The 27354-nt window shown below is 38.3% G+C and overlaps 1 protein-coding gene across 1 annotated transcript in view; it reads left to right on the top strand.

The window, feature by feature from the left end:
- ELP4 (elongator acetyltransferase complex subunit 4) overlaps positions 1–26886 on the top strand; it is a 281026-nt gene extending 254140 nt beyond the window's left edge. The window contains exon 10 of the mRNA XM_007497217.3: positions 24324–26886. Coding sequence (XP_007497279.3) covers positions 24324–24455 — 132 coding nt within the window. The 3' untranslated portion in view covers positions 24456–26886. The remainder of the gene's footprint in view (positions 1–24323) is intronic.
- Positions 26887–27354: the final 468 nt, after the last annotated feature.

The raw sequence follows: 27354 nt of genomic DNA, 5'->3' as shown, positions 1-27354 counted from the left end.
TAGAGGATACTTATTATCCTGCCACTTACATAGACTTGGAAATTCTTTAAACCAATTTAGAAGTGTTGATGTTGTGTGTCCCACTTTTGATTTAGCTGTGTGTATTTTTTAACCATAGCTTTCCAGACAGCTATTTATTTTGAAACTTCTGGATTTAATATTTTTAAAGTGATCAAATAAAGCATTAGGTATTTCTTAATAGCTCCAAATTCTAATTTCTTCAGATATATTAATTATAAGGTAAAATGTAACATTTATACTAGGTAATCATTGTTGTATATGATTCCTAATAAGCACTGGTTATGTTGGGAACTAAAATAATGCCAAGTTTGCTTTTCCTGTTGTGTTCTTTAAAATGCAGCCATTTCAGTATCTCTCTTTGAAATTCAGTGTAATTTACAAATATTTAATGATTTTAAGTGATGCAAAATTCTGTGTAATTAGTATGGCTATTTGATTTGATCTCAACATATATGTTCTATTGATGAGAAAGTGTGTGGTATGTTTCATCAATAACAAAAGTTGGGGGAAAAAAACCCTCTGCCTTATTTTTAAAAATGGAAAAGCCCTGATTTTTCTCTTTATCACTTCTCAGATTATAAAACATCGGTACCAAAGTTTTAAAACGCAATTTATATTTTCCCACAGATCTGTTTTTCCTGTGCTTTGTACACCAGAAGAAATTTCAACTATGTTTAGAATATTTTAATCTGATCAAATACATTTTGCTTGATATCATTTTATTCTGTCATAGAGAAAAATTCTATATTGCAATTATAAAGAAGATTGCTTCCCATCCTTGTTTTCATGTTAATTTCTCCCATGTGAATTCACATGAATCAAGAACATACCTGTAGACCTTGAAAGGATGTGAAGTCTTGAACCAAACCCTCTTTAGAACAATCTCCTCCTGTTTCAGGATTCATCCATTTCAGTGTATCGGAGTGCTGGCACTTCTCCATAGTTAAGGATCTTTTAAGACCTCCTTGTAAAAAGAGTGGTCTCGAGGGTCAAATGAAAAAGGGTTTTTTTGTTTTGTTTTGTTTATTTGTTTCTTCCCCACCCCACCCCACCCCACAAAAAAAAAAAAAAAAAGACCTATTCTTGGGGGTAGGGGAAAGCACATAGCAGATAAATGTTTAATATATAGAAAAAATTTACTAGGAATATTAACTCATAAATTATCCTTCTAGAAGTTAAACTTAAGCTCTTATTAATCTATTTCTGTAGAGACATGAATGTATTTGATTAAGCAACCAAAAATTCCAATAAAAAGTACCTATAGGCATTTTTTTCTATACATCCTTATTTTTTACTGTTTTATCAGTATTTTTCCTGTGTTATTTCCTTAAATTGACACAATTTTCCATTGCTTGTAAAGATTTCCTTCTAAGGCTGCTTCCTCACTATTTACATCTTGTCTGTGAAAGAACAAAGATAAAAGATGTATTATTTTAAATTATGACAGCACTTCCCTGTGTCCCTTAATCTTTTTCTAGATCATTATTGTCCAAAGGGAGCAGTGGCAGAATAGCTGCTCTTCATCAAGGAGCTCACTCTGAAGACTAGTAGGAGTTCCACAGCTTGGAAAAAAAGTCTGTGGAAAAGAGAATATGAGGCCAGAGTGCCCACGAAAGCCAGCTAGCAGTATCATGTGTATACTAAAGATGCCATAAAGTCTAATTGGGTTTTTAGTAAGTGAGCATCACAAATCTAAGAAACAAACAGGAGCCTGGAATTTGTTCATCTCATTTTAGATAGTTTTGAATGATGTCTGTCCAGCAGAAACTCTGAAACATAAAGGTATCAAAAATTTGACAAGTTATGTAAAGAACAGCTCCTAGTAGACTTAGGAAGTATTCAAATAGAGTTGATGTCATTTTATATTGGGAAACCAATGTAAGGAGGGAAAGGATGGAGAAAAATCATAGCACTTACTAGACATTGTTTAGCAACATTTTTGTATTTGCATCCTCAGCACTTGGGACAGTGCTCTGCATATAGTAAGATCTCAATAAGTACTTCATTCATTCATTCATAAGTTTGTAGCATAATAAAATTTAATTACTGAGGACAGTCATTTTCACACATGTTGCCCCAGCTTTTCAATCAGTAGAGAAAGTTTCCCTAAATTGATACAGAGAAAGAAAACTACGCTTAATTTTATCAGACCCTAAACAGACTACATAACTTTATTTATATAGAAATTCATACAGACCCTGAATAATATTAGCGTGGACTTGATCTATAGTGGATCAGTGAATGTTGTGGCAGGATTGGAGGAGAAGGGAAAATAAAAGATAAGAATTTTTTCTGGTTGTTTTTTTTACTCAAAGTATTCTAAGTAATGTGTCAACTACCTATAGTGAAGAACTTGCATTTGTAGAACAAAGTAAAATCAAGATTAAAAGCTTGGGGGAAATCAGTCTACTTAAAAAAAAAAATTAAAGTGAGCCTGCCCCTTGAAGCTTTATGAATGTGTTAATTGTTGTGTTTCAGTCTTGTAAATATGTTTCAGCATAGAGTAAGGATGCTTTCCTCTTACAAGAGCACTACGTTATTTGGAGGTTGGGGGAAGAGCTGGAAGGAGGAGGACTAAATAGCATACTGTAATGAAACCTCCCTTTGGGCAGCACATGCCTCAGTTCTGAATGCCCAGAAATACTTCACAGATGCGCTAGGCTGCCTAGCAATGGGAATTTTCTAATTCTGGCTAGCCTGAAAAAGTAAATAGAACTATTGAACATAAGGCAGTGCCTAATAAAAAAACCAACAATTCTCCCCTTGTAAACACCTACATTTGGCCCCATTAAAAATTCTTTCTTCATATCCAGGAACTAGCAGACCCTTAAATGTTGGGGTCTCAAAAGTAACTAGAGTTATGGGGTTGGGGCAAGCGATGTTTTTAATGAAGCTTTATGTAGGCATTTCCATAGAATTCGTCATATCCTATCTCATTGATTCCTAGAAAAATGTACTGCATACATTGGAGGGAATTATATCAAAAAAACACTATAGGTCTTCTACTAATAGCATGTTTTTGATAGAGCCATAAGAAAATCAATAAATGTGTGTATATAAATGCATTCAGTATAAGTGTAGATATTTGGCATTCCAAAGATAACAGTCAGCTTAGATCAGAAGCTACTAGTATCCAATCTTGAAAATGTTTATTAGGCCAGCATTCAAGCCACTTGTGTAATTTACTCAACTCCCACATTTTACAATCCCACTTTTTTCCGTCTTTCACATGACAGAGTTAAGCTTGGGGTTTCTATAAGCCATGTGTCAATTAAAACTTCCCATCCAGCAGTTGAGTTGTCCAGCCATTCTGATATCATTCTGAGAGTTTTTAGGATTCTGTGATCAACTTTGAGTGTCCACATGGCTTAATTGGCCAAGTTTACTTTCAGCTACTTTGGGGCAAGAAGATTTTCAACCTATAGGGAAGGAAAAGGCTGGCATATATTTGAATTTTGTTATTCATAGCCAAAAAAACTTTTTTTTTTTGCTATATCCAAGCTAGTTACTGTACAGCTTAAAAAAGGAAAATAGAAGAGGAAGAAGAATGGAGATTTTGGTTCTATCTTTTCAGTTCATTTTTATAACATGGCAGGCTATAAAACTTTAGAGCTAGGCATTTAACTTTAAATGTAAAAATAGGCACAATGGAAAAGGGTTCCTGAATTATCCTTATCTTTTGAAGCCCTGTTTGTTGTGCTTCTTAAAATCAGGTCTGGATTTACTTCTCTGTAGAACTAGCCTTAGGTGGACTCCAAATCTTCTCCACCTTCTTGTCAGGGAGCAACAAGACTTCCTGAGATAAGGGAAAGGAGTTTTGAAGTTCTTCCTCCAAACTACTTTTGCAAAGAAATCTCCCAATCTTCATTCACTTGCAGTAGCAACAGCAGGCCCTAGAATCTCAAGCATCCTCTCAGCTTGGCCCTGCTGAAGCTTAATTCAAATTCCACACACTGGGGCTTATATGCTCCTGCCTGCATTGTGTGTCCCAAAGCCATACAAGACTTGGGTTAAGCAGCAGTTGGAGACCAGCAGAAAGGTTGCCAGAAGTGAGAGGCCCTGCTACACAATTAAGGAAAGATGAATGGGAAGGAGTCATGAGGGAGGGGCCTGGTGGAGACCCGTTTAGGCAATAGTGCTGTATCCGAGGATCACAAGGATGGGAGCGACCATGTTGTGACAGATCCATCTCATTTCTTTACCCCAGAGAGGGGGATAACAGGGGAGGGAGAAGCATCTTTCCCTGTGCTTTTGACAACCAAGGTTAGGTGACTGTTTAAGTTGATTCTATGTTTATCAGAATGTTACCTTAAATGAATTCTTCCATTCCTATTTACGTTGGAACTCTAATATGAATAAAATGTGCTTAGAGGATTGATGAACATTTATGAGAAATGCAAGTACAATGGAGAAACACAAACCTTTTTGTAAAGAATAAGGCTAGAAAGTAACCATTTTGACTTGTTAATTTTTAAAGGAAAATATATTAAGTCAAATTTTTCCAGGAATAATCTAGTGGTTCACTTTATGTAGTCTTTCGGGCTCTAAATCAATCACAAAGATCAGTTTGTGGGACAAAAACAAAGCAATGGTTTATTCCTCCCGTATCTTTCAACTGTCTGTTGTTACTCCAAGGTGGTGAAGATCATATACCATAACAGTACTAATTAGCATTTGTCCAAGTGCTCTCCCATACAGCTGAACTGTCATTTGAGGGAATTCAGCTCAATGATTTGCATGGGCAATGTTAATCCATATGCATTGCTTACTGGACTTAACTCCTTTTTCATGGGGTGTGAAAGTGATGGGAAAGAACTCCAAATGTCATTAGAAATGATGTGGAATGATTCCTTCCAGATCATATTTGAAGTAGGGTCTTGAACAGAACCAGCAGATAGCGCCTCTTAAAATGCTCTTGTGCACAGATAGAAATCTGAAGGAGCTGTTGCTTTTAACTTTTGAAGATCTTTGTGTCTTACTTTTGCAAGGATAAAGCAAGTACTTTTGGAATTCCAGCCTAGGTGTTGGCAAGGTGAATAGACCCATAAAGTATGCATATTCTAATATTGCCCCCTGTACACCTGCTTGACACATAGTAAACAATTGATAAATGCTTTTTAGATTGGATTAGAGATCTCTTAATGAAAAACTCTTCGAAAAGCAATTTTGTACTTCATCAAGAACAAGATATAACTTAATAACCTAGAGTACTTCTCTTGGGTGGCTGTGCTGTTAGCAGTAAATGTGGGCCACAGAATGATCCCATGCAGTCCACAATGTTATCTAACTGAGTGGTGTGACTACTACTTGTAAATATGTATAGCTCCGCTACCTCCTTCTGCCCAAGCCTTTCCAAGCCCTTCCTGCTAGTGCCTTTCCATCTGATGGATTGACTGATTCTATATGTTGTCGGTACCTCATTATTTACAGGTTGTCTTCTCCATCCAACTAATGCAGAAACCCTATATGTTGATATGTTAGTCTTTGGATCTCCAGCATTTAATTTAATATGGTACCTGACACATAGTAAGTGCTGAATGTTTATTGACTGTTTTCTTCATTAACTGCAATTGCATTTAGAGACAAATTGTGGTATTCGAATGCTAAGCCTTATACAGAGAGTCTTAATTTTTAAGTAACATGGTACAATAGACACTGCCTATCCAATGCACAGTTAATCAACCAGCAGAAGTCTGTACTAGGGAGAAAGTATTAATGATTAGTCAAATATCTAAAAGGAGGAGGAGTAAGAAAAGCCAGGATACTGAAGTGGATGGATAATCACCCAGTTTGTATTTGCTAAATAAGCATAAATGGGAACAAACTAATGCTATCTTCTGTATATTCTCCCATGTTTCTTTGATCTTGGTGCTTGGTGTCATCTATATATATACTCTTAAATGGACAGGGATATTAGAAGCAAGTATGTTAAAAAAAATTTCCCCAGACTATACCCATTTAAAAGTTTTTAAAAGTAAAGGAGAATGTATAACTCTGCACTTAGTTTTTTTTTCTGCCTGAAAGATTCTATGAGCATCAGTTTTTCCTCAGTAGTTATCCCAGATGATTACATAAAGTTGAAATAATAGGTCCCATCCCACTTAGACCACAAATCAATGTTTTTTTTCACGAAAGAATGAGTAATGAAGTGTTATGCTCATATTTTTAACATAGTAACAACCTTGCCTCTTCCCTTATCCACTTACCCTGATGAGAACAATTTCTTGAACTCAGGAGATTCATTTTATGAATCTAAACTTTAGGACTCTGAATTAATAGGACTAGCCAAGCAAATGTGAAGACTCTTCACCAGATGAAAACCTGCTACTGAAGGTCAAAAGGGATGTGTCATGCAAGAGTAGGAATACCCCCACTGAGGCAATTGAAAGTTTGAAGTTCTATTTCATCCAAGTTGTCACTCTTCTTCCTATCTCACAATTTTCTATGCTTTTTTTGGAAATGCAGTCCCAATAGCACTGTTCATGAGGAATTCACGAGGATCAAGAATTTAAATGGTTCCCTATAGTTTTAATCTGTGGGCAAATAGTAATATGTGAAGGGCCCAGTATGAAAAGGAAAGATCAGTTGAGATAGATCAAATGACTAATTGAATATAGTATCTAAAGGACTACAAAAATAATTTGAATATGATCATATTTTGACAGCATTTTTAATGAGGAAAGCTGAAAAGTACATCTAGAAAGGACTATAAGATAAATTCTGCCTATTTTCAAAAGAAAAGTTTTCTCATTCTCTTTTAATTGCCTATAATTCTTAGCATTGAAAATATTCTCTAATTTAAAATGACAGCCATTTTGAATTCATGTGTATTTTCTTTTTTATCAATTTATACTAATCAATTAAATCCATACTTTTATTAATAACCCTTCCTTATGTGAAGTGCTTTATCAGATAGTCTAGAGCTCAGAAGTTAATTTCAATGCCTGGAGGGAGTTTCTGCTAATCAGCAGTGACAGAACTCACTCATGAAGATCAGGTCCTTATGGACTCAGCACCTTGTGGATTTGTGAGTTTTTACTTACTACACAGTGTGTTTGGTTTTTTAAGCCCTTACCTTCTATCTTAGAATCAATACTGTGTTTATTCTGAGGCAAAAGAGCAGTAAGAGCTGAGCAGTCACAATTAGGTGATTTTCCCAAGTTCACAGAGTATACTTATGCCCAACATTGGTCTTTTCCATTGTCATTTGGAATACTTGCAATTTTGATTCTTCAAAGGGAATTTTATGAGTTCAGTAGTTCACATTTACATAGTTTTCTTTCATTCATTTCTTCACCATGCATTTATGGGTGAGGAAGTGTGATGTATGAGGAATAGCAAAGTAGGCCAGTGTGGCTAGACTGTAGAGTCCATGCCTAGGAATCTGAAATAAGCCTGGACAAAGGAGTTGGAGCCAGGTTCTTGTGGGCTTTAAAAATCCAGAGAGATGAGTTTATATGTGATCCTAGAGACATTCAGGAGCTTCTTGAATAGGAGCTACCAAGGCAGATGGACACTTTTGCATTTATCAAATTGGCAGAAGATAAAAGAGAGGAAATCAAGGGCAGGCACAAAGTACTTCAAAGAATGAATGAATGTTTATTTAAGACTTACTATTTTCCAGGCACTATGGAATGAATATAAATATGGGAGAAATATGGAAGTCTTCAGGTAACTTACATTCAAATAAGGGAATAGTGACTAGAAAAGGATTATTTCATCTGGGGAGTCATGGAGGGGACATGGGATAATAGGGGCAGTTAACTGATATACTTTCTCCAGAATTAATAGTGGGATTGGTTTGACTATATTTCTTAGAGCAAGAGGGACAAAGGACTGGCATTACATAGTTGTTGTCTTTTTTTTTTTTAATCCTTACTTTGGGTCTTAGAATGGATACTGAATAAAGGTTCCAAGGCAGAAGAGTGGTAAAGGCTAGGCAATGGGAGTTAAGTGACTTGCCTAGGATCACACAGATCAGAAGTCTGGGGTCAGATTTGAAACCAGGACCTCCCATGCTCAGAGCTATCCACTGAGCCACCTAGCTGCCCCTGTTCTTTAGTCTTTTTCTATTGTGTCCAACTTTTGGGGCCCCTTTTGGAATTTTATAGACAAAAAATATTGGGGTGGTTTGCTATTTCCTTCTCCAACTCATTTTACAGTTGAGGAAACTAAGGCCAGTAGCAGGGTAAAGTAATTTTCTCAGGGTCACAGCTATTAAGTGTCTGATGTTATATTTGAGCTCAGGTCTTCCCGACTCCAGACCTGTTGCTTTTTCCAGCTGCCACAGGCATTATTATTACTTGGTGGCATTTCAGAAAATGTTCTGGACAATCGAATGTAATGGACTTCTCTTCTAGCAGCAATGCAATGATCCAGGACAATTCTGAGAAACTTATGAGAAAGAAGCTATCCACATCCAGAGGAAGAACTGTGGGAGTAGAAATGTAGAAGAAAAGCATATAATTGATCACATGGTTCGATGAGAATACGATTAGGGATGTAGACTCTAAAGGATCACTCTAGTGCAAATACTAATCATATAGAAATAGGTCTTGATCAATGATACATATAAAACCCAGTGGAATTGTTCATTACAGGAGTGGGGAGGGAAAGAATATGAATCATGTAACTACTGAAAATTATTCTAAATTAATTTTTTTAAGTATGCTGGATAAGAAAGCCACAGGAGTCATAGTAGTGTCACTAGTGGCCCCACAGCATGGTCCCCAAAGGTCCAGTTGGAGCAAAAACATATATAACTGATACTCATAAGAACCAGGGAAGAGGTAGTATGCACATTTTACAGATGAAGATATTGTGGCACAGAAACTTCAATTATTTGTCTTAGGCCTCAGAGCTAATAAACAGAGGGGACTGGGACTTCAACCCACTTCACTTTCAGTACTCGTGCCACTGTGCCAAGTTTTTCTGTGTATGTTATGTCAAGGGGTTCTCTCCTAGCAAGATTAACAAGTAACAGCTGATCAGCTGACACTAAAGGAGGAGGGTCTTCTGTATTTTAATGACTCATAGTTTCATAGATTCCCTCCACCGTCATTGATCACAACCTGTGCATGCCTTCTCTTCCCTTGCAATTCTTGTCCATCCATAGAGACTCAACCCAATGCTCTAGAGATGCCCTGGAGATCTTTCTCTGTGAGTATCTATAGAGCAGAAGGGCTCTCCATCTGTTATCCCTCACTCTCTCCATGTGACTGGCCCACCTCGTTTTTCAGTCAAAAATTTCTTCCTTGATTCCCTTCATGCCATTTCTTGCACACAAATCTGTTAACATTCATCTACCTTATGTCTTTTTGTTGCCCTTTGGACTTCCACAATTTAGATTCCTTGGAAATAGTCACATTCTATAATCCACAAAAAAAAATTGCATTGCCAGGAGAGAATATTGATGGTAAAATTTGGGTTTAATGCCCCAGCTTAGCTTAGAATGCTTGAAAATTCTGTACAATTTCCAAAAAGCAAACCAACCTACTCTTTTACTCTAATTTAATCTTGACCCAACTCATTCTTCTTGGACATGCAGTGCCTGTCTGAGATACATGTGCTGATGGACTCAATGGATTGGCCATCCAACTGCCTATCATGGCCTGGTTAGCAGGCTTTCTTCATATGCTTGGTTTCTCCTATAAGGATTTTCAAGCCATTCCCTTTTGAGAGACCTTGGATTTCATCGAGAAAAATTCCAAGGCTTAATGAATCCAGCAAAAATATCCTGGAAAGAGGAATATCTGAAGGAACTCACCATCAGAAACCCCTCTCTTCTCTGGCCTCTCAATAGGCTATCCTTCATTCCAGTAGAAAATACCGTTGGTTTATAAAATAAAAAAAGATAGAAAATACCTATCTGGGACCATTTGATAGAGCCCTGCTACACCAATTAACAATTGATGTTGATAGTTTTGAATGTTAGTCATTAAGATACAATGTGTCTAGAGACAACTAGGTGGCTTAGTGGGTAGAGTTCTAGGCCTGGACTCAGGAGGTCCTGGGTTCAAATCTAATATCAGATACTCCCCAATTGCCTAAGCCCCTACCACTCTTCTGCCTTGGAACCAATACTTTGTATTTATTCTAAGATAGAAGGTGAGAGTTAAGAAAAATACAAGGTGTCCTATTTAAGAAGTCACCCAGTATTTTTAAGAAATTTTTTGATCCCAAAGAATTTTAAAATAGCAGGAAAAAAAAACTTTCAGCACTTGAAGAGAGTCAATCTTCAGTTATCTAGAAAATTCATTTATATAGAAAAACCCATTGCCACAGTAGTGAAAAAAAGTTCATTCTTGACAAAGTAATATAGATGACTGGGAGATATAGTGGATGAAATGCTGGACTTGAAGTGAGAAAGGTTTATTGGATTCATCTTATTAACAATATGACTTCTTTCAGCCACAGTTTTTTCATTTATAAAATGGGGATATTAACTGCACCTACTTCATCGGGTTTTTGTGAGGATCAGACAAGGGGTGTGTGTGTGTGTGTGTGTGTGTGTTTGTGTGTGTGTGTGTGTGTGTGTGTGTGTGTGTGTAAAACATCTCAAAGTACCATGGTGACGTTATTATATATTATTCGTGATAGTAATATGATGTAAAGCAATTCAATGAATTAGAATTGGAACTTCATCTCAAAGAAACCCACCTCATCTAAAAGAAATTAGGACACGGGGTAACAAAAATTGAAAATGGGATGAACCCAGAGCACCAGAATGCCATTCAACAACATCATTTAAATAGAATTTTAAGGTTTCCAAACTAATTTATGTATATAGTTACATCATTTGCACCATGGATACTTACTTGAATCCTGGACAATAGGTGAATATTTGCTTAGCTGATTAAAACAAGTTACACATCTGAAATATTGCCAAAATATCTCAGAAATTCTTATTGACATCATATATAAATTTTACCTCAATGCCATTTTAAATCACATATAGACTATCTAGATGATATTAAACATTTTTTATATTTTTTGCAATTTTTAAAAAATATATTTATTTTTTAATATATTTTATTATATATAATAAAAATATGTATTTTAATATATTTAATAATAAAAATATATTGATTTTTTAAATTTCATTCATTTCTCATTGACACTGACAAAGAAATACATATAAGGAAAATAAGCCAACACCTGACAATAGCCTTATTCCATACCCATGGGTGAAACAGGCAGGTACCTCAAGACAGCCACAGAGAGGGAATTAATGGCTTTTCCTTGGTCCACCCAAGGAATACCAAAACCAGCTACCCTCTCAGTATCTTGAGAGCAGAAAGCAGGACACAGCTTCTGTCTCCTAAGGAGTCCAGCACCGACTGTTAACTCTTTTCCAGTTACTGTCTCTTCCTATACAGTTCCAGGTCCTTAGAATTCTGAATGGAATTTTGGTCTTGCATCTTCTTCTTGTATTTTGCAAACTCCTTTCTACAGTCCCCCTAATGGAGCTGTAACTCTGTGGATAGTTATCTTACTAACTCTAGCTCTCAAGCACCCATAATGTGCTTCCCCCTGAACAATCTTAGGCAGGAGAATTTGACATTTTATAAGAACATTTACTCAAATGAGACATCAGGAATAGTGGTTACAAACACCCAGAAATGCACAGAGTTGGCCCCGGGCAGTGGGAGGGAGCTGGACTGGGGGGGGGGGGGTATTGAGTAACATATAATAGAGAACATACAGGACCCAAGCATCTCCCAGTTCCAGGATTGTGGGGCTGGCATGACCTTTCACAAAGGATCAGTTTCTCTTGGCATTGGTGATAAACAAAGCCTTCAGCTCTCAGCTAAGCTGTCCCCTTGTATGATTCAGAATCTTGGCTGGACCCATACCTCTGCTGGGTAAGATCAGGCACTAGTTATGTCGGCTGCTAGGCCGACCCTGACAGGTCATTTGGCCCCCAGACTGCTACCAGACTGGGACAGGCAAGCCCCTTGGCTGCTGGGCAGCTGTTACCAGCCTGGGCAGGACAGACCACTCTGTTGCTGGGGCTTCCTCCTTAGGACCCAGAATCTTTGCTTGATATAGCTTTATCCTTCTAGCCACTGGCTTGGCTGGGTGGTACTGTACTCTCTTCAGCCTGTGTTACTGTACTCTTTTCAGCTGAAATGCTGCTGTTCTCTATCAGGAGGACAACTTCTCATACCCTAGGCTTCTTCTCTTGGACTCCCTTAAAACCTAGGGGCTGAGGTTTGTCACCTCCAGGCAGGAGGTTGGAGGGGCTTCACCTCTTTCACAGTCCTTCCAGGTTTAAAGGTATACTTCCTGGGTTTAAGGTCATCTGTCCCAAATCAGTTAGATTTCTCAGACTTCTTTTGAGGTGTTAATCAAAAGAGTGCCTGGGAACAAAGGTGGGAATACAGCATATAACCTACTGTCAAGCTCATTGTCTTTTCTGCTCTCTTCATTAGCCAGATCTTTGCTGAGAGGTAGAGTCTTATTTTGCATCTGAAGGCCTTCCCTTTTACATTTCAGAGTCTCTGTCCTCAGGCTCCTCTTGACCTTTAAGCTTTGCTCTAGTCTCCTGGAAAGACTATTAAATTTAAATTAACAAATATTAATTAGTTAGCCAACAAATGTTTAATAAGCACCTACTATGTGAAAAATGGTGGGCTGACTCTCTGCCTCTGTTCTGTATTTATTTTCCTCTCAATCTCTCATCTTACATCTTTCCTACCATTTCTTGTTCCAAACTCCCAGAAAAAGCTCCTTCTTTGCATTTATTCTGCCAATTCATGCTGCGGACCAATCTCCCTGAATACTCTCTCCTGGTTTTTCATGACACTTTTTCTGGTTCTCCTCTTATCTGTCTGCCTTCCTTTTTTCAGTCTCCCTTCTTGGCTTATCATTTATATCATGCCCCACAATTGTTAGTAGTCCCCCCTGACTGTCTCTGGTCCCAGAGGCAGCTAGGTGGAACAGTTCAAACCTGGCCTCAGATATTTACTAGGTATATGATCTGAAGTCATTTAACCTCACTTTGCCTCAATTTCCTGAACTACAAAATGGGGATAGTCATTGTGGGAAACAAGGAGGTAATATTTGTAAAAAGCACTTATCACAGGACCTACCTCCTAGTAGGCACTATATAAATGCTAATTTACTCCTCCTCCTCCTCCCTCCTCTCTTTTCTCTCTTCACTCTCTTAGTGACTTCATCAACTCCCATAGGCTTAATTTTACAGATGACTCACTGATCTATATATCCATTCATTTCTATAAAGTGACTGTCTCTAAGCACAAGAGTTACCAGTCATCCTCTTTCCAAACTCAGTGGACATTGCTTACCTTTACTCACTTGCTCTGTGGTCCAGATAAACTGACCTTCTCTCTGTCTCCTGCCCTCATGCCTGGAGTCTGTGATCTGGTCATTTCCTCCTCACAGAATCCCTTTTTCTTCTTAGTACTCAAGCACCACTTTCTGTATACATTAATCCTTTTCTTATCCCCTGAAATGCTAGGGCCCTCTCTCCCTAATTCCTTTATAGAGGGTGTTCCAAAAGGCCTGCCCTCTATTTATTGTGTGTCTATTTTGCATATGCCTCTGTGTCCATATTGGCTTTTTATAGAAAGTAAGTTCTGGGAGAAGAGATCTTTGTATTCTCAGCACCTGGGACAGTGACTGCTCCTGAGTGGGTGTTGGATGACTGCTGGTTGATTGCTGGATTGCTGAGTTCTGGGAATCCAAAAACAAACTGAAAAACTGAAAATCCTTTGCCTTCAAAGAACTTACAGTCTACTAGGGAGATACGACAGAGATGACTAGATGTTTTCTAAGGACTCCCAGATTGCTGGCAATCTGTGATGATGTGTAACATTACAGATGCCTTTGTACCCCTTCAATATTCGCTGACAATCCCAAAGTACACACATGCAGCACATTCCAAGCATATGTTGGCAGTTTACCAACTGACACTCTTATCTTGATGGCTCCAAAGAAGCTGTCTAGTCCAGGTAGAGCAGAAACTAAGGAAAGTCTGCTCAAACTGGGCAGAGGAACTGTCGACTGGCAGAGTGTCACTGCTGCATAGTTGGAGCTCTCCATCAATTGGGATTGATTGGGCACCAGACAGTTTGATAGCATACCTCCAGGCAGCATTTCTCTTCTCTACAGGACTTATATCAACATGTAGTTACCCTCCACCTTGTGAACCCCTTGTTCAAGGAATGGAGAGGGTGGACACACACAGGCATTCCCTAGACCACCTTTTTGTTTAGATGTTCGAGTTCTTCACAATCTGCTTTCAAAGAAGTGGGTCTGGAGGCAAGACAAGAATTGTCAGTTATAATTGACGGTCAGAATAATTGCACACCTGAGCATTTTTAGACAGACAGCCAAGGTAGCTCTCTCTAGCTCCTGGAGACTTTTATCTAATTTTCAGTAAATGAAGAAAAGCCAAATGAAATGTTTCCATTCAGAGGATCCAGGTTGAACGTGACGTTTAATAAAAACAATTTTAATCTCAAATTATAGCAAATGAATCAGAGCCAGAAGAAAAAAAAAATCCAGCCTTAAATCTAACTATGTTTGGCACTGGGAGCTCTGGCCATTCCCATATAGGGCCAAATATGCATTTGCTCATCCAGAGCAAAGATCTGCATCATGCCTCAGTTCTTCTGCTCTACCATCTACAAGAATCAAAGGAAATGTCACCAAAATAAGGGGCCTTGTTAGTACTACAGAATTCTGTTCAAAAGTACAAAGATTTATTGGGAACTACCAAATGACAGGTAACATCACAGATGTTTGGGGGGTTTGTTTTTTTTTTTTTTCAGTTCAAATAAATGCTTTCAATTCTCTTAAAGAATAACTCCAGTATATAATATACTGATGAGGACACTGGAGCCAAGTTGTCTTTTGAACTTGGTTTTCTCTCATCTCCTCCAAAAATGTACTTGGGAGGAAAAGGAAGAAATGTTTGATGAAGAAGAAATGAAGAGAGGACTAGAAGCTATATCCTATTAGGTAGTATTGGTGAAAGAAACCAGCAATGCGTGTTTAGAGAGAAGTCTTGGGAGTGAGGAAGGTGGAGCTACCTTCTACAAAAGGGAGTCAGTTAAGGCTTGTCCAGCTTAGAGCAGTAGGCAAGGGTAGATTTTAGCCCAATGGAAAGGGAAATGTCCTAACAGAGCTGTCCAAAAGTAGAATTGCAGGCCTAGGAAAAGAGTTACTTATCACTAAAGGGAGCAAGTGAAAAGTAGATGGCCTCTTGCTTGGGAGGCTTAGATCGGGGTCCCATCCAGGCATAGGGCCAACTGTAGACATGACCCAGTGACCTGTGATTTTTCCCCTTCTTGTGCGAGGGCTGAGGCTCTGTTCCAACCATATAGATTCTACCAGCTGTGCAGCCCTCTTTGGGGCATGGCCCAGGTCAGGAAATAGATGGGGAGGGGCAGAGCTGGGAAGGGTGCAGCTGCAGCAGGGATACTGAATGAATGCTCTCAGATAATGATGATTTGGCCATCACTCTCCCCTTAAACTCCTAGTGCCCACATTCCCACGTGCCAAAAATCGATACATGGGTTGGGCTTTTTGGTCTCCACATCAGATACGCCACGGCTGTAGAAGCTGGCAAACAATTTTCAGGAGGAAACCAACACATAGACCCAGATGTTTCAGAGACTCTGGAAAGGGAACAAAAGGTTTTCTTCCCTCCGCGTTCCAAAGCAGAACATTAGGCTTATTATTTTTCGAAGAGGCTCAGATGTCAGGATTGTCTGACGATCACTTTGTTGGTTAACTTTTATACAGTGAGGATTTATTCAGTATCTCAGTGATCCATAAATTTTGTCAGTGGAGTATTCTTTCCATAGGGCAGATTGTAATCTCTCTACAACTTAAGAGATAGTTTTAGAGAGAAAATGTGATTTATCCCTCCTCAGTTTGCTACTTCTCCTTTTTTTCTTCACATTCTCTTCATTAATTGTCTAGAAACAACAAAATCTTTAAGACTCCCCAATCCCTGTGGGATGATTGGGAAAATCCTATTCAATCATTCAGAAAGGTGCTGCAGTGATTCATGCTGAATTACTCCCTGCACCTGGATCTGGGAGAGTCAAAGTCTTCTCCAAGACCCTAGGAATAGACCCTGATTCAGCCTAAGTTGAAATGGTATTTGCTTAAGGACTCCTCTGGCTCAAGCACCATCAAGGAGGGGAAGAGGGGTTATAAAGACTGGGATTCTCTTTGACTCTTCTTTCCTTACCTTCTTTTTATTTTATTTTAATTTACCAAGTCCTGTGGATTCTGTTTTCACATTGTCTCTCACACAGGCTCTCCTCTCTTCTCCAAGTACTCATTACCAGCCACAATTGGAATGCCATCCTTAAAAGCCTCACATACAGGATCTCCTCTCCCCTCTCCATCCTTCATACTGTGGTCAGAATAATCTTACTTATTGATTTTAGCAGTCTATTCCCCTTGAAAATATGTGGTGGCTCCCCATTGACTCTTGGTGCCTGGCATTTATAGTCCTCCACAATCTGTTCCACCCTACATTTCCATGTTTATCTCGTTTAATTCTCCTTTAGTAACTTTCTGATCCAGCCAAATTTGGCTTCTCTCTCCCTTTGAATATACACTTCTCTTTCCTCTCTCCATGCTCTTGCTCATGCTGCTCATTATACCAAGATGTCCTTCTTCTCTTTATTAATATCTCTCCCATCATTTAAAACCCAATGCAAATGATACCTCCTCTAGGAAGCCTTCAGCTTCAGACAGTAATGACCTCCTGTTACTTTGATGCATTTATATTATTTTGTATTTTATTTTTTTTATCCTTTTCCCCCTCATAGATTCTAGAATCCACTAGAGCAAGAACAATGTCTCATATAAATGCTAGAGCACCTAGCACATTGCATTGTACACTGTAGTTCCTTAATTAAATGCTTCCTGAACTATGAATTAAACTAACATTGACAAGGAAGGAGGTTCTCTCTTTTTGCCTCAAAAGTTTGGGAGTAATAAATGTGAGTTGGTATGATGTCTATTAAGTAAAAGTGCTGTCACCTAGCTTTGCAACAGTAAGGCATAGTGAGACAGTCACAAGTCAAAGGCCTTGGATGGAAACCCTAACTCTTCTCTTTCCTATCTTTGTGACCTTAGAAGACTCACGGCCTCTCTAGGGTCTGTTTCCTCATCTGTGAACTCAGATCTAGGTGAGACTGGACTAGGGGATCTCAAAAATCCCTTCAAGCTCTCAATTCTATGAGTCTGAGAACCTGTGTGTTGGCTTTCTGCACTAGTCAGCAGACAGCCCAGATCTCAGCTCCCTTCCTGCATTTGCCCTGCATACAGAAGATGTTAAATAAGAGCTTGGAGCTACTCATCTGCTTCTACTGTGTGCAGTCTAGAGGTGATTGCTGTGCCAACAGAGCTGGGACCAGAAGAACATAGACTGTACCAAGCTAGAAAGGCCTCAAGGACTGGCCCCTCAATGGTCTGTTGTGGTCTTCTGAGACCCACCTCACCAAGTATGGAAAGACTCATCCTCAGAAGGTTAGTCACCAAGTGATGGGATTTTTGTCACCACAGAAACCCATCAAAACAGCTAGCGGGAACTGGCTATAATCAGACTCCATACAAGGAGTAAGCACCCCAGTGAAATCAAAGGTCATTCAAAGTGTCCAAGTAAAAGCTAGTTGTTTGTTTTCATTGAACATGAGATCAGTTTACAACAGGTGTTCTATTGGGGTATAAAAGGTTCTGTCTCTTCCATCACCTTGTTATATGATCTTGGCTAAGTCGTGTCTCTTTCCCTAGACCTCAGTTTCCTTGTGTGTATATTGAGAGATTGGACTACATTAGATTTCAGGTTCCAGCTTGAATAATCCATATGTTTATTTAGGTTCCTTTTTAATGGAAAAGATGTCACTATTAAAAATATTTTAAGTGCATAAAGTCTGATAATGCCTTTGATTCTGAGCTGTACAAATTATGGCATTTCAGGAACTCTTAGTAAAACAAGGATTTTTAAAGCCCCTAAATCCCTATCTACCTGCCTAGGATTAAATTGTAATTCACTGATGATTTTCAAAAAATAAATGGCAGCTTGTGGTTTTGTCTTGGCAAAATATTAAATAAATATAAATTGATTAAACTTCTTTTAATAGGTATTTACCTACAATTTGTCTCAAATCCAGGTATAATCTGGATTCATTATCTTGCCCCTTCTGTCTCTGAGCTGCAAGTGGTGAACAGTAAGCTTGGCAGGCTAGCAGAAAATGAGTTAGGAAGGTAAATTTTGAGCCAGGAAATCCGTTCCTGAGTGGCTGTGGGTGAGCTGTTTGATCAAGGGCTTAAGGAAAGACAAGCTAGCTGATGCAGGCAGTGACCCTGACCCACAGAAGGTCCATTACATAGACCTTAAAGGATCAGGAGGCACTTAGCTCTTAAGGAAGGTAGTGAGTGATACCTACTAGAAATGATCTGGAAGTCTGTTTCTAGGACTGGCTCAGCTTATAAATCCTCTGAAGTTCTGGGCAAATCACCCCTCCCATTTTAAAGCTACGTCTTCAGGGCTATGGTGGATTTTTGGCAGGCCTGCCCCTCAGTGGCCAAAGTACTTTGCCAAGTTCACTGCTTGGTGCTCTCAGCTGTGAAGCAGAAGGGACAGGATTATCCAGCATTATTACTTCAAATAATCTAACAGACCTGTGTAGACAGCAGTGAAGCACCAGAGTATTTCACAAAATAAAGCAATTTGCTTTGCAGAAAAACCCATAGCTTGAGAAGGAGCTAGGGAGGAAGGAAGATGGACACCATCTCCAACTCCTATAATCTCTCCTCACCACCCACCTAAGAAACAATCAAATGATGCATGGGATCTTAGATCCATTTACTTTAAGCCCTCACTTTCAATGTAAAATGAGGAAGAAGAGTAGCCTAACAGTTGAAAATGAACGTGGTTTCTTCATGCATAGCCTGCCTAGCCTGGTTAATGGGTCCCAGTTCAAAAACTATGTTAATGTAAACTTATTCCAGGGGTGGGCAGTTCCCCCATGTGATCCACTGAATGAGGAGCAGGCTGACTTAAGGGCTCAAGGGCTAGCTGACATCACTGAAGACCATCCATTCTGCATCCAGAGTGATTGGCCAAAATGCCATTTCAGCAGTGTGGGTTTTTTCAGTGTAACAGTGAGATTTGGTTATAGCCTATTTAGTGACGTTATTGTGAGATGGCATTGGTCAGGACAGCATCATGCAGGGCATTCTTATATAGAAATGATTGTTTTACATTATTCCTCTATGGCACCCCAAGGTCTAGAAGTATGTTCAGCTTGTCAGATTTGCAATTGGAGTTAAAGGGGTCCATGGGGCCACACACACTCTTTTCCCACCAGGTATTCTTAGCAGCAAGCAAGTATAGAAGGAACATTCATTCTTATACTTACATGTTGAGTGTAGAACTGCTTCAGCAGCCTCTTGGCAAAACCCTTCTTACACTCCTTTGTCATGTGGTGTTCTACTTTTCCTGATAGCCCTGGCACTTTACTGACACTCACTATACATATGGGGAGGCGTGAATATCAAGATCAGAATCAAGGCAAGAACTTGGTCAATGGAGAATACCAGACATGTTCTCATCACCATGACTGAGAAAAGTGACACAAAGAATTTCCATTTTTTTCCAAACGTCCATCCTTAGGGAACCTGAACATCTTAAGTGTGAGAACCTCTTTTTAACATCAAAATATTTTGTGGGCCCATACTAACACACCCTAGTTGCACACACAGTCCATTTATTTAGAGCTCAATCAATCTAAAAATGAGACTGTATGGTGCGCCATGGATTCATAGACCCCTTATTACAACTGTGACAAGCTCCCCAAGAAGTCCATGGCCCACAGATTAGGAAGCCAATCAGTTCCTGAGCCTTACAGTTTAGGGAAGAGAAAACAAAATTGAGAGGGAAATAAGAAAACCTAAATCTAAGCTTCCACCACTTAACTAACTGTTTGACCTTGACACGTCACCTAAACTCTCTAAGTTTCTGTCTTCATTCATAATGGGATTGGAAGACTTCTTCCTCTATTTTAGCACAATGTAGTTGTGTTGAATGAGATATTTCCAGGCACTTTGTGAATGCCTTAAAACCATTATTGTTGTCCTCATAATGGTTTTATGTATTAAAAATTCACATTTTATAATGCTGAAGTTCACAAAGTGCTTCTTCCCAGCTGCCCTAAGAGGTGGGGAAGTACAAGTATTAATATTTCCATTTGACAGAGAGGTCAATTGAAGCTTGGTAAGGTTAACTAACTTGTCTATGATCACACAGTTATCAGAGCCCAGATTTGACTCCAGGTGTCCTTTTCTTAGACACCAATACAATGCTGCCTTTCTTATGCCTTATATTTGATGGTAAAATATTTTATCTTTTACATATATTCTTATCTGTTGCAAAGAATAAAAGCAGAGTAAGAAATCAATTGCAAAAAAAAGAAAAATCCTTTATAAAACATAATCTCTTGAGTCTTGCTACATCAGCTTTATTTCACTGAGCATATAAAAATATAATAACAGGGAAGCGATATTGCGTGACCCACATTGTCTAATGAAGGGCCCTGCCTTGGAGGCCGGAGCTCTGGTTTCTAATCTCAACCCTGCTGTTTCAGCAAGTCTCTTTAACCTCTCAGGGATGGCCTCAGTGTTCTATGAATAAGGCAGAGTTTGGGCTCTTGATTTTTAAGGTCCTTTACAATTCTTACCTTTTTGATGCTATGAGCCACTCCACTCTTGCAACCTTCTTTCAAAACATTTTTTTCCTTCCATGAAGGAGGGGGGACTTTAGCACAATTTTCCATCAGCTTCTGTAACAGAAGACTTTTGATTGGCCATCACTGTTGGGTCCCCACCATACCTCCTATTTAGCCCCCTTTCCTTTAATTCATTACAGTGACACGCCTCACCTTCTACAACAGAAAGATTCCTAGACATTGAATTTTATGAATAAACTTTATGAATAAAAAAAGTTCTCAGGTGTTTCAGCAGATTCAAGCTTAGTGTTCAGAAATACTTCTTTTTTTTTTAACTTCAGAGAACAGTTTATTTGAATAGAACATTTTCCCAAAGACTTCACCCACTCTAAAATCAGCATAAAGGTGGTATTTATGTATATTCCTTGAATTGATAATGTTTCATAATGCAAGAATTTAATTATTTTATTCTTTGGAGCTTCTCTAAATCTGCCTGGCCAAAAATGTTATGGAAGATAGGTCAAATTTCTATGGAAATGGCTTTCTTTTCACTTGAAATTATTATTTGTTCTACTCTACATGGTTTTCAGTAAAGTTTTTTTAATCAAAATTGTACAATGGGGAAAAAAAAACATCATATAAATCTCAGAAAAGCTGAGAGCACATAACATCCAAAGAATAAACTTCCTCTTCTTTTTTTTTTTATATTTTATTTGATCATTTCCAAGCATTATTCATTAAAGACATAGATCATTTTCTTTTCCTCCCCCCCACCCCCCATAGCCGACGCTTAAATCCACTGGGCATTACATGTTTTCTTGATTTGAACCCATTGCTATGTTGATAATATTTGCATTAGAGTGTTCATTTAGAGTCTCTCCTCTGTCATGTCCCCTCAACCTCTGTATTCAGGCAGTTGCTTTTCCTCGGTGTTTCCACTCCCATAGTTTATCCTTTGCTTATGAATAGTGTTTTTTTCTCCTAGATCCCTGCAAATTGTTCAGGGACATTACACCGCCCCTAATGGAGAAGTCCATTACGTTCGATTGTACCACAGTGTATTAGTCTCTGTGTACAATGTTCTCCTGGTTCTGCTCCTCTCGCTCTGCATCACTTCCTGGAGGTTGTTCCAGTCTCCATGGAACTCCTCCACTTTATTATTCCTTTGAGCACAATAATATTCCATCACCAACATATACCGCAATTTGCTCAGCCATTCCCCAATTGAAGGGCATCCCCTCGTTTTCCAGTTTTTGGCCACCACAAAGAGCGCAGCTATGAATATTTTTGTACAAGTCTTTTTCCTTATTATCTCTTTGGGGTACAGACCCAGCAGTGCTATGGCTGGATCAAAGGGTAGATATTCTTTTGTCACCCTTTGGGCATAGTTCCAAATTGCCCTCCAGAATGGTTGGATCAATTTACAACTCCACCAGCAGTGAATTAATGTCCCTACTTTGCCACATCCCCTCCAGCATTCATTACTTTCCTTTGCTGTTATGTTAGCCAATCTGCTAGGTGTGAGGTGATACCTCAGAGTTGTTTTTATTTGCATCTCTCTGATTATAAGAGATTTAGAACACTTCTTCATGTGCTTGTTAATAGTTTTGATTTCTTTATCTGAGAACTGCCTATCCATGTCCCTTGCCCATTTACCAATTGGAGAATGGCTTGATTTTTTGTACAGTTGATTTAGCTCTTTATAAATTTGAGTAATTAAACCTTTGTCAGAGGTTTCTATGAAGATTTTTTCCCAGTTCGTCGTTTCCCTTCTGATTTTAGTTACATTGGTTTTGTTTGTGCAAAAGCTTTTTAATTTGATGTAGTCAAAATTATTTATTTTACATTTTGTGATTCTTTCTATGTCTTGCTTGGTTTTAAAGTCTTTCCCCTCCCAAAGGTCTGACATGTATACTATTCTGTGTTTACCCAATTTACTTATGGTTTCCTTCTTTATGTTTAAGTCACTCACCCATTTTGAATTTATCTTGGTGTAGGGTGTGAGGTGTTGATCTATTCCTAGTCTCTCCCACACTGTCTTCCAATTTTCCCAGCAGTTTTTATTGAATAGTGGATTTTTGTCCCAAAAGCTGGGATCTTTGGGTTTATCGTATACTGTCTTGCTGAGGTCGCTTTCCCCCAGTCTATTCCACTGATCTTCCTTTCTGTTTCTTAGCCAGTACCAAATTGTTGTGATGACTGCTGCTTTGTAATATAGTTTTAGGTCAGGGACTGCAAGGCCCCCATCCAGAAATACTTCTAACAATCTTAGGAAACAACTTTAGACTTGGCTAAGGGCTCTGAGTGCAGCAGGAGAGGTCTTAGAGTTAGATTCTAGATCTAGATTCAAATGTTGGCTCTTCAGCTGTGACTTCAAACAAGTCCCTCTAGACCTCATTTTGCTAAAAATTAATCTGTTAGACCAGATGACATGTGAGGACCCTTCCAGCTTTAAATCTTACTAAGCCATGGGTGAGTTGGGATCTTCCCCCACACTGACAAGTTTGAAATGAACTAGGGAGGCTTATATGGAAAGGAATTTGGTGGTGAATCATTTTAAAAGGAAAAGGACCCTTTTTATCTATTGGTTTTGTATAAAGCAGGCTGTGATAGTAAATAGATTCATGCAAAAGGGGAAGATTGAGATCCACAAAAAAAGTTGAAAATCTTGGTCCCTTAAAGGCCCAAATACTTAACACAGAAGAATAGCGGGCAAATATTTTAAACCCTAAAACAAATTCTGTGTCTGCCCTATAAAGACATATGAAGCCTATTGACCTTTACATTGGGAAGGAATGGGGGTTTTACAGTGTCTGTATTTCTTTGAAAAGTGTAATTTCCTGGAGAAATTAGAACCTGGATGTCTTGACATCGGATAAACCAAACAGAAGAAATAAGCATTTGGGAAAAGGTTGTTTCTTCTGATTCCCTACTTAAGCTGTACACGGAATACAAAATAGCACTTAGTTTATAGCAAGGATTGTTTAATGGCCATAACTTTTTCTTCTTCCTCAGAGTAATATTTTCTTTTCATAAATCTGCTGCCATTTGACCTATTGTTTTGCCTTACTGTTTAAAACTAATAGCTCACACAATCCAATGCCATGCCTAGAGTCTACAGGACCTGGGTTCAAATCTAGTCTCGTCCACTTTCTAGCAGTGTGGCTTTGAGCAAGTCACTTAACTCAGCTGCCTAGCCCTGCCTTTCTGTCTTAAAGTTGTGACTAAGACGGAAGGTTAGAGTTTTAAAAAGAAAATAAGAAAGAAAGTGTGTGACTCTCTAGAACCATGATTTTATTCATACTTCAATAAAGAAAACTTAAATAAAGTTTCGGGTTGAGCTCAGGAAATTTTCTTTTTAAGATTTTTGATCCCAATTCTAGAATGGCTGTGGTTTGTAAAAATCTAGTAGGAATTGCTCATAATTTTATGGATATAAGTCTGAAGAACTCTTTGAGCGGGAATTTTATATGCAAGACTGACTGCTGATCAACAGAGCATAATATTGCATGCTGAAGTATGCTAACTAAAGCAAAATTAATTACATTTTTTTCTTCCCTCCCCCTAAATCTCCTGCTACAGCGACTGCATTTGCCTCCAGACTTGTCAGACACTGTGAGCCGCTCAAGCAAACGGGATCTGGTGGAATCCGCCAAACAGCTGAGCCCGGGATGTGGCATGATGGCCGGAGGCAAAGAGCACCTGGACTTCTAGGGATCGCTACTTAGTGGCCTCTCTGGGCCTCCTGGGACACCCTCTGGTTGGTTACCAAGGGCTTATGTAAACATTTTTCATAAAGGTTTGACCCAACAGTCCTTAAATACTCATAAAGAACTGTTAAGTGGCGCCTGCCCTCTTCCTTGTGTATGCTTTTTAATCATGTTTTTCCCCTAGTAAACTGTACCCAAAATATTGCTCCATTTAACAGTTATGATTTAGAGAATGAAAAATGCCTTTCTTCTTTTTCCCAAGAGGTATGGGATTACTGAGGGGAATGGAATCTACATTGTCAGGTGCAGCCACTGTTTGGTATGGTTTGGCTTGTTTTTCTTTTTTTTACAAACTAAATAACTATGATATAAAAACAGAGAGCATCAATAAGGTGTATTTTTATATTTAAAAAGTTATATGTGATGTTCTCTGTTGGAAAAATGCCATTTTACTTTATAAATAAAAACAAATTCAGCATCAAAAAAGGTCATGGCATTCTACAGTGGATAGTGGTACCCTTTGATGGTTTTTTTGTCTGTGAAAAAACATGGTAACAGAGGTAGTATGGAGAAACCTTGTGAGATTCAAAAAAGATGTTCCTAATAACTGTTTCGTAATTACTCTTTATTTCTGAAAATGCCATTCTCTCCTGAAAACATTATAGTTTGGGCAGAACATGACATGACAAATTAGTCTTGCAAATGTATCAGAACTAGACTCTGTTTGGAGTGTCCTAGCATGTCATAGGCATTCTGTTATGTAAATTATTAAACTGATAAAGAAGCATAATTTGAGGGTAAGACTGTTGAAGACAATGCCTCTGCTCTGTTGGTTAATAAACGTATTAAAACAAACTTCAGTGATCCAGACTTGTGCATGTAGAAAAGGAATTGATGGCCTTGTGCAGTTCACAGCAGTAATCCTCCACATTTGAAGTCAGCATTGTACAATCCTGTCACCCAACAGAGGTCAAGACCGAAATCCAAACTGACAGCTATATTAATGCCAGGATACCCAAAAAAGGGCACTGCAGCTGGGTGGGAAAGTAGCACAGAACCCAGATTGGAAGCCAAATGGTGGAGGATTCAAAAACAAAAACAACGAACTCATCTTCCCCGTGCATCAGCTCTACCCTTCGCCAGTTAATTCAGGAAGGGCAGTCATTCAGCCACTATTCATTCAGATCCTCCTCTGGGCAGGCCTCGTAAGAACGTGGCTCCATTTTCCGTGCACGGGGCAAGCGGCACACATTCCGCTCAGACTCTCCATCTTGAAGTCACGCTTCCACGTTCTTTTGCTCAAGGTGACTCCCACACAGAACAGGGACCCACGAAGGCAACTGAGAAAGCACCATTTGTGTCTTTCATCAACAACTCTCCTTCCGAATGGGTTGTTCAAGACCAAGAGAGAAAACTGGATTTCCAAAATATATTTTCATATATGTGATTCTATTTTGATGTGATTATAACTAACATATTCAAGTGGCCTACTTTTAATATGCTACAAATTTCACTTTATTTGTTCTTGACAACGTTGTATAAAACAAAGACTTAGCTTTTAAAACTGTCTAACTAATATGATGAATGTCAATCACTTAAAAAAATCCACTGTAGCATAAACACATACTGTATACAGCTTTTATTCAGAATTAGAATAATTGAATCAATGACAGTGATTTGCTAGGATGTCAAATCTCTCCATCATATCCTGTCACTACCAGTTTATTTTTTGTGATAAAAATCAAAAAGACTACTATTTTTTTTCAGCTGCTATTTCATTAGTAGTAACAATCAGGGTTGGTTTTTTTTTAATGTCTCAGGGTTTTTTTTCCCCATTTCTTTTAATTCCCAAAGACACAAATTCTTATCAATTTTCCTTTCAAAACAAAGTTTCAGACCTTATCTGTCAGTTAAAATTTAAAGGCTTTGATATTTTTAAGCAAAGGTGTTTTTAAAAATCTCAACAGACTTCAAGAACTGATTTGGTCTATGCTTTATAAATAACTAAAAAAAATACTGAACAAAAGCTTTGCTGTGTCCTTTGAAAGTAATTATGAACAATTTGAACGCATTCAAATGAATATTTGTAGTCAGGTTATTATTTTAACAAAACTAATCTTTTTTTTCCTGTATTGTAATTCACTTGATACAAACACAACTGAACAATTATGTTGGATTTGACTCTGAAAAGACGAAGTGAAGTCATCAAATATGTAAATTGCTTGTCAAAATGCTTAATAGGTCATTGATTTACTTGCCTGGCTACCATGTCTATAAAATTAACAGCCAATTACTAGTTAATATATGCTTTGCAAGTAGATAAGTACTATAGGAACTGAATGTGCATATTTAAACCTTTGATTTAAATATAAAAAACTTTGCAAACTCAATAAAAGTGCATTTGTAGCAATAAAAATATGTAGGTCTTATGAAAATCAGATTCAGGTGCTTTTTTTTTCTTTCCCTAAAAGGAAAACTGTTCAAGAATTTTTTCCTTCACTTTCTAGAAACATTATTTGTACTAAAACATACTGAGATGACTTAGTAACTTAGTCCCGTCTCCCCCCCCAAAAAGTGGTCCTATATCTAACTGTATCCCTTTTCATATTAAATGAAATATGCGACATCAAGAGAGCTTTTATCTTTTAATTACCCACTTGAAGAACAATATAAATACTTAATTTCAAAAATTTCATCACTGTTTTAAATATTTCCAGTGTATGAACTCTGGTTCCTTCTGCTGGGTTTGTCTCTCTGTAATTACATGAGGTCAGTATTTTCACCTAAAGTGGACTCAGGTTCTTGAGCTTTAGGGCCTTTTGAATTTCTTCATGTTCACCATGATGCAATCTCCCTCTTCTCTCCTTTGTTGGCCATTTTTCCTCTTGCTCTCAGATCTAGAG

Source organism: Monodelphis domestica, chromosome 6, assembly GCF_027887165.1.
Source record: "Monodelphis domestica isolate mMonDom1 chromosome 6, mMonDom1.pri, whole genome shotgun sequence".
NCBI classification, from domain to species: domain Eukaryota; kingdom Metazoa; phylum Chordata; class Mammalia; order Didelphimorphia; family Didelphidae; genus Monodelphis; species Monodelphis domestica.
Note: the sequence above shows the minus strand (reverse complement) of the source record. Positions and strands in the feature narration are given on the sequence as shown.